The following is a 7412-nucleotide window of genomic DNA, read 5'->3' as shown; positions in this document are numbered from 1 at the left end:
ATGTGACATTGTGATAGTAGAGTGTAAGAGTGTCACCTCATTATACACCTGGAAGTTTGAGTGAAACACTTTTGAGTGTTTGAGTGAAACATTATCCTTGGTGAGGAATTGTTCCATGCACTATAGGATCACATTCTTGCTTGGTTGTTGATCATTCATGAGTTTGCATATGTTATATATTGTGAATATGTGAGCACCATAGTTTAGCTTGTTAGGCTAAAGCACCATAGTTTGCTAAAAGTCACCTCTTTATCTTGGTCTTTCAATGTTAGAACTCCGTCATCTACATGAATTACAACCTTGGTTGTCTTCATGAATGGTCTTCCAAGAATGAGAGGGATATCTACATCTTCCCCTACTTCCATCACTACAAAGTCAATTGGGAATTTGAGTTTGTCAATCTGGATCACAACATCTTCTACTACACCATAAGGATGCTTGATGGATCTGTCTACCATTTGCAAGATCATTCTTATAGGTTTGACCTCAAGACCACCAATCTTCTTGAGCATAGATAGGGACATCAGATTGGTGCTAGCCCCTAGGTCAACTAGAGCCTTCCCTATATCATGATTCCCAATGGTGCAAGGGATATTGAAACTTCCTGGATCTTTGAATTTTGGAGGGAGACTCTTCTGCAAAATGGCACTGCAATTACCCTGCACTTCAATTGTTTCTTCATCTGCATTTTTCTTCTTTTTAGTCAGAAATTGCTTCAAGTGTTTTGCATAAGCAGGAATTTGTTGCAGTGCTTCGGTCAAGGGTATAGTATTCTCCAATTGCTTGAAGATATCCATGAACCGCCCAAATTGCTTTTCTTTTTCCTTCCTTGAATGGACTTTAGGATAAGGAAGGGGCTTCTCAATTGATTTTCCTTTTTCTCTCTCTTCTCTCTCATTCTCTTTTAGCTCAACCTCTTCATTCTCTTTTTCTTTCTTTTTCTCATCCTCTTCTTTTTCACTCAACTCATCTTTCTCTTTTCTCTCAATTTTTCTCTCATCTAACATCTTTCCACTTCTAGTCAAAATGGCATTACACTCCTCCTTAGGGTTAACTTCAGTATTAGCCCCAAAATTCTTCTCAGACTTATCCTCCAACATCTTAGCTAGTTGACCAACATGTATCTCTAAATTTCTGATGGTAGCTTCTGTGCTTTTATGATTGGAGATGGACACTTGCATGAACTGTTGAAGTGTGTCCTCTAGCTTTGCAGTCTGATAACGGTTGAAAATATTGTTATCTGTGATATAATTTTGATATTAAATGCATCCTTTTTTGACTTAGAAGCTGGCTTGAACTCATGTTTTTGCTTTAGTTTTGTGAATAAGTGAGTAGAGGTTATACTTTATGATTTTATCACTAAATTCCCTTTATTTTGTAGTTAATAATATGCTTGGAAGAATCTCCAACAATATATAGAGCTGTATAGAGCTTAATAAGCCAAAACAACAAAAAAGGTGAGTTTTGGAATGCTACCGCCAGAGCTAAGCGCCAGCGAAGTGGGCTTGGACCTGTTTTCTATTATTATTTTGTTCTATTTAAGGACTTGGACCTCCTAGTGATTGTATCTTTTGATGGCTTGAGCACAAAAACACATTTTTCACCCCTTGGGGGTAGATTTGGGGATGTGACAGCTCTCCTCTTCTCTTTCTAGGGTTTTTATATCTCTTTCATTCTTTCATTCCATTGTTGATCTAGTTTCTCCATGTTAATGGGGAACTAAATTCAATTTGTTGTCGGGGAAGATGTAACCTCTAAACTCTCATGTATTTTTGTTTTAATTGCATATGCTTCTTTCATTAATTGTTAGGGTAATTCTTCTTCACTTAATGCTTGTTATGTTTAACTCATTCATGGCATGATGTATGATTTGCATGAGTACCAGAAGGTATCTTACAATTCAGGTTCTGGAGAATTTCTCCCAAAAGCAGTATTGTTGAAGGATGGGGATATGAGTTTTGGTTATCTTAAGCTTCTAATCATAATGCAGAATTAATTATTAGGGATGCAAGAGATTGTGGTCTAGTAATTAAGGATAAGCTTTCTTCGCCAAGGGATCGGGTTTTAAGTAATTTAGAAATGGATGTTAACAATTGAATGAAGAAGAAGAATTCATACATGCATGAGAGTGATTAGGTGAAATCTAAACCCCAACAACATTATCATCTCATATCATCAACTTCATCCATCCATTATAGTGTTTAGCCTCAATTGATCAAATTGCATTCATGTTTATTTTATTGCATTTGCATTCAAAAACCCAAAAATTTGTTCTTCAAAATCTTAATTAGTTAAGTAATTACATCACAGTCTAGTGTCGTGAGTCTCTTGGGAAATGATACTTAGTCTTATCATTTATTATTATTTGATACGATTCGGTATACTTTTGTGTGATTCTTAACCGATTAGAGTTTATCTTTTATTTTTATCTTTTTATCTTATATCTTTATCTTTTTATCTTTTTATCTTTTTATCTTATATTTTTATCTTTTAATTCTTTTTTTATCTTTTAGTGCTAATTGAGTGTTCTAGTGCAGTGATCTTTAGTGTTTGCAGGGTAAAATCCAAAAATATGTACTAGCAGCACAAGATCATCAAGAGAAGAAGGTTGAAGAAGGCCGTAGGGCACCTGGCTGCCCCTTTAAGCGCTCTCAGCGCAGGATGTCACGCATCACCGCTGGGCACCCCATTGAGGGCGCTGAGCGCCAGCCTTCAAGTGCCATCAGAATCTTTGTTTTTAGGTCTGAAAGTAGAGAAAACTGCCAATTATAGATGAAGAAGGCAGATAATGAAGAGAAACTAGTTCACCAACACCCTGATGTAAACAGTGATGAACCCAAACCTGGCACACCAATGAAATTCAAGAAATGGTTATGGATTATCAAGGATATTAAAGCAAAGGGAGTTTTTGAGATTGAGGATCCTTATTCTAGGAAAGTAAAGGGGGTGACTAGGAATCTGCTAAGATTTTGTTGGTGTCATGAAAGAAAGAAGAACGCCAACATCAAAGATCCAGATTGAGCTTAATGGTGTCAAGCTCGTGACGTTAAACAAGCGCTTATTGGGAGGTAACCCATTTTCTGATTTTTTTTTCATTAATTATTTGTGTGGTTTGGATTTTATTTTGCTTTGCAGGAATGACAGAATCTACTGATGGGTGCTGGATAGCATCTACTGAGGGATGCTAGGAGAACTCAGATGATAGCATTTACTGATGGATGCTAGGATGATTTAGATGAGAGCATCTACTGATGGATGCTGATATGAAGAGGAGCATCTACTGATGGATGCTACTAGATTAAGCATCTACTAATGGATGTTATGTGATTAAGCATCTACTGAGGGATGCCGAGGAAGAGGAGAAAGATCAGCATCTACTGATGGTTGCTAATGAGAAGGGTTTGCATCTACTGATGGATGTTGGAAGATTCAAATGAAAGCATCTACTGATGGATGCCGATGAAGATGAGAAAGATCAGCATCTACTGATGGATGCTGATGAGAAGGATTCGCATCTACTGATAGATGTTGGAAGATTCAGATGAAAGCATCTACTGATGGATGCTGTTGGATCAGGATTTTTATGCTTATTTGAATTGTGTTGTTATGTACTTGGTTTAATGAATTGTGCTGCAATGGTTTGGTATGATGTGATAAACTATTGTTGTGATGAGTAATATTCTTGTGTTTGCTCTATTGTTCTATGATGCATGTTGAGTTAATGATTGGTAAGGCTTTTAATATAAATGGTGGTTGCTCATAATTGTTAAAAACATATGCATGCACTAGTGGAAAAATAGTCTATTATGACTAACCTATTATAACTGGTAAAAATAATCCATCATAATAGGTTGATCGGTGGCAAACTTGTAATAAAAATTAAATATATTATAACGTAGTTTTGTAAATCAGTTATAATATAAAATGCGGTGGCAAACTTGTAAATAAGTTTAAAACATATTATAACGTAGTTATGAAAATCAGTTATAATATAAAACGCGGTGGCAAATTTGTAAATAAGTTCAAAACTTATTATTACGAAGTTATGGACACCTTAAAATTTTTTTTAATGTATTATAACTTATTTTTAGAAACCAGTCGTAATATCCAATCTGATTTTCACTTTTTACCCCCTAATTTCTCTTCCCTCTCTTCCTCACTTTCGTTCCCCGTAATACACCACTGCCATTGAACCACTCTTCCTCTCTTCTTCACTCTCCATCATCCGTTGTTCACTCAACCATTCACTCTCCATCAGTCGTTCATTCACTGCCTTGCGAGAGCGTTTCTCTCGTCTCCATTATCGAAGGCTCTCGTTGCCTCTCCATCATCGAAGGCTCTTGCTGCCTCTCCATCATCTCGTTGAACCACAGTTCAAACAGTAAGCACTCTCCTTTACCTCTCAGCCTTTCACCTACATCTTTCACCCTCAACTGCTAAGGTTTCTTCGAATCTTCATCTTCTCACCTTTTTACCGATTGTTTTGACTTTTCCTACATTTTTCATTGAAATCGGTTCCCTCAGTGTTTGTCTAGGTAGGCTTTGAGATGATTGATGCAATTGCTAAGTCGTAGGGGATTCCTATGAACACTGCCCATTCCAAAGCCATTTTCGGAGAAGGTTTGCTCGTTCCCTTGCTTAGATATTTCTATTTTCTGTTTCTCTCTATGTTTATTGTATTCATGAATTTTTGCGCAAGTTGGTTTGTTGTAGGTTTTGTTGGTGAAGTTCATGTCTTCCTTGCAAATCCTCATACTTACATGAATCTGAGTGGTGAATCAGTAAGGAAACAGGATGTGCTGATTTTTTCCTCTCTCTTAACCATTTGGATATTTAACTTTAGATTGTGCAAGTTGTGCTATCTATATAGCTTGTCACTTGCCACTCTCAAAAATTTATTGACCACGAGTTACTTTAATCGCTTAAGCTTATAGTCTACTTTGAAGGGTAGCTTTTCTAATATGCACATTGAAATTTACTCTTATTGGTTGGAATTTTTGTGAAGTTATATGTACTATTGAAAGTATTTAAGTTTAATATTACAACAACAGGGATAGGAAAATCTCGAAATTGACAATGACTGCTAAAGGAATACCAGTATTTTCGGCAGTTTAAGCTCTAACAGAGTGGATGGTGTTTAGCTTCCTTAGTTTCTTCTCATTTGAATATTGGGTGTTTAGAAGAGCTTATACTGAGCTAATTTTAAAGTGACTTATGAATTTCTTATGAGTCCCTTTAGCTTATTTCAATTAATCTCTTCTTATTTTAGTATGCTTATTATATAGGCTCTTATGTTATATTAATCTTGAAAAAGAACTTATTCTGCTTATCCAAATGCACTTATAATATTTCTAGACTGTTAGAGCCTAGTATATTGAAAACTAGAAAGTTGTAGCAAGTTGGCAGTCATGCCGACAATCATGGAATCAAAGTTCCTCTTATTAAATTCAATAGTTTGACTAATTTAGGTCTATCATATTGTTTAATCTTATTAAATATCGTTTGCTATGATGAATACACTTGTGAGCTTCTACTAACATAGCTTACTTTTGTAGGGTTTAAAATCTGAGTTAGAAAAGGCTTCACCTACTTTTGGCCGTGGTGCTACATACTTGAAGGAATTACGCATTAAGGCCTTACCAAGGTTGGTATTATCCTTTTCAAATGATATATTTTGGATACTGTTTTCTTTGATGCCATGTGATTTCAGTTGGATTACACTTTAAGATATACATGTACAAGCTATCTTTGATAGTATAACCTGCATAAAGGGTCTAGATAAGATTACTTGTTAGGCTTGGTTTCTGCATTAACTGTGCCAAGACATCCTTCTTCAGTCTATTGAAAAGGAGTCAGCCTAATTTTGGTTGTACATTCTAATTCCCAAGGGCGTTTATAAGCATGTGCTCCATCTCTTGTATATTCTGTTTTAGTTGACAAGACAATTTATCTTTTGCTGGGAGTTTTGCAATGCTGGGAGTATTGCTTACCAGCCACTCTATACACTTTTTAAGTCGTCAATAACTTTGATGAAAAGATGAAGCTAACATCGTTATATATATTTCAGACATATCTTCCAAGCGAAACACCGACTCCACTGGTGAAATATAGAGAAGAAGAGTTAGTTAATTTGGGAGGAGATGGAACGGGATAACGTAGAGAGTGGGAGAGGGTCTATGACTATGATGTCTACAAGATAAGGATGAAAATCATGTGCGTCCTATTCTTGGAGGGTCTGACACCTTGCCTTATCCTCGTAGGGGGAGGACTGGTAGAAGACCAACAAGGAAAGGTTGGCTTTTATTTCTACACTTGACCATGCTAGAATGATCCTTATCGTGAATATTTGAGCTAGCCATATCGGATGAATGTTGTTTATTGTTTAGAAATTAGAAGTACTTATTTTAAGTTTGAATATTTATATTTTGCCGCTGATAAATTCTGGTGTTTTGATGAAACAGATCCAAAAAGTGAGATGAAGCTTTTGGACATTTGAAGTTAGTGGCCCCATATTCCCTATTTTTTTTCCTTTTCTTACAAATTATTAGGAAGTTTATATAACTTTGTCATTTTGTTTTTATTTTCTATTTATTTATTTTGTGTATCTTGTATCAGTGCTATGCTGCACTGTAGTTATTAAACGTTCAAGAATACATTAAAAACATTTTGTTTTATCTCTCTACTGAAAGAGTGAGATAGTACAGTTAAAAAGGTTTATTGGTTATTTATAGATATAGATATTGTTCTCTCATTTAAGAAATGAAATATTATAGGTGTCAGCACTTATTGGAAGTCTATGATCTTCTTATTCCAAATATTTTTTTGATGGCTTTATGAACTGTGATAAGTTAAAAATAATTATTGGTTATCCTATAGATTATTTCAAATAGGATATAAGTTTTCTTTGCTTTTTTTTCTAATTATTGATTAATTGTAATCTTTGTGTGTCCAACTTCTTAATCCTATCATATCCAATTGAATTACTATATACTTATGAGTTCTCCTTTACTGTAACAACCACAAGCTTCTGTTTATGAATCAAATCTCTTTTTAGTGATATAGCAATCATATCATATTGATAGATGATAACAGAACAACTTTGTCCTTGTAGCTGTTCAAAATTTAGTGAGAATTTTCAAATAAGAAAATTACCAATGTCACTTACACTTGTAAATTATGTGATTATTAATCTTTTACCTTTTTATAAACTATCATATCTTACTTTTTTTACTCAAATGAATAATTTATTTGAGAATGAATAGTCTATGTTGATTTCAGTTCTATCTTGCTATTTTGAAATTTTTTATCAAATTTTTTTCTAAAAATTTGTTTATTCAAAGCTATATTGATTAAAAATTGATTGGATGAGAAGAATATTATTGTGTATTCATTATTATTTTTTAAAAAAAACA

At 34.6% G+C, this 7412-nt stretch overlaps 2 protein-coding genes across 6 annotated transcripts; one reads left to right on the top strand and one right to left on the bottom strand.

Moving 5' to 3' along the window:
- Window positions 1-203: 203 nt before the first annotated feature.
- Window positions 204-797, bottom strand: LOC108330297 (uncharacterized). Its single transcript, XM_017564787.1, has one exon. The coding sequence runs from the start codon at window positions 795-797 to the stop codon at window positions 204-206; it is 594 nt and encodes a 197-aa protein (XP_017420276.1).
- Window positions 798-4110: 3313 nt separating this feature from the next.
- On the top strand, window positions 4111-6748 carry LOC108330859 (ubiquitin carboxyl-terminal hydrolase 7). Of its 5 annotated transcripts, none has more exons than XR_008250199.1 (6): window positions 4111-4441; window positions 4525-4620; window positions 4714-4781; window positions 5556-5644; window positions 6068-6292; window positions 6462-6748. XR_008250199.1 is itself a non-coding variant. In XM_052879754.1 (5 exons), the coding sequence occupies exons 1-4, from the start codon at window positions 4584-4586 to the stop codon at window positions 6102-6104; spliced, it is 231 nt and encodes a 76-aa protein (XP_052735714.1). In that variant the 5' UTR covers window positions 4536-4583; the 3' UTR covers window positions 6105-6292; window positions 6462-6748. The 5 variants fall into 5 exon arrangements, 1 of the variants encoding a protein (XP_052735714.1); XR_008250200.1 differs by having other exon boundaries at window positions 4112-4381; window positions 4536-4620; XR_008250198.1 differs by having other exon boundaries at window positions 4112-4381.
- The last annotated feature ends 664 nt before the right edge of the window (window positions 6749-7412 follow it).

This window comes from Vigna angularis, chromosome 6, assembly GCF_016808095.1.
Source record: "Vigna angularis cultivar LongXiaoDou No.4 chromosome 6, ASM1680809v1, whole genome shotgun sequence".
In the NCBI taxonomy this organism is placed as follows: Eukaryota; Viridiplantae; Streptophyta; class Magnoliopsida; order Fabales; family Fabaceae; genus Vigna; species Vigna angularis.
The sequence above is the reverse complement of the archived record's forward strand: the minus strand, read 5'-3'. Positions and strand labels throughout refer to the sequence as shown.

Excerpts from the sequence above, each read along its gene's own strand:
- LOC108330297 (XM_017564787.1), bottom strand. The coding sequence starts at position 797 with ATGGATATCTTCAAGCAATTGGAGAATACTATACCCTTGACCGAAGCA.
- LOC108330859 (XM_052879754.1), top strand. The coding sequence starts at position 4,584 with ATGAACACTGCCCATTCCAAAGCCATTTTCGGAGAAG. Across the intron at positions 4,621-4,713 it reads CAAAGCCATTTTCGGAGAAG|GTTTTGTTGGTGAAGTTCAT; the intron begins GTTTGCTCGTTC and ends GGTTTGTTGTAG. Across the intron at positions 5,645-6,067 it reads CGCATTAAGGCCTTACCAAG|ACATATCTTCCAAGCGAAAC; the intron begins GTTGGTATTATC and ends TATATATTTCAG.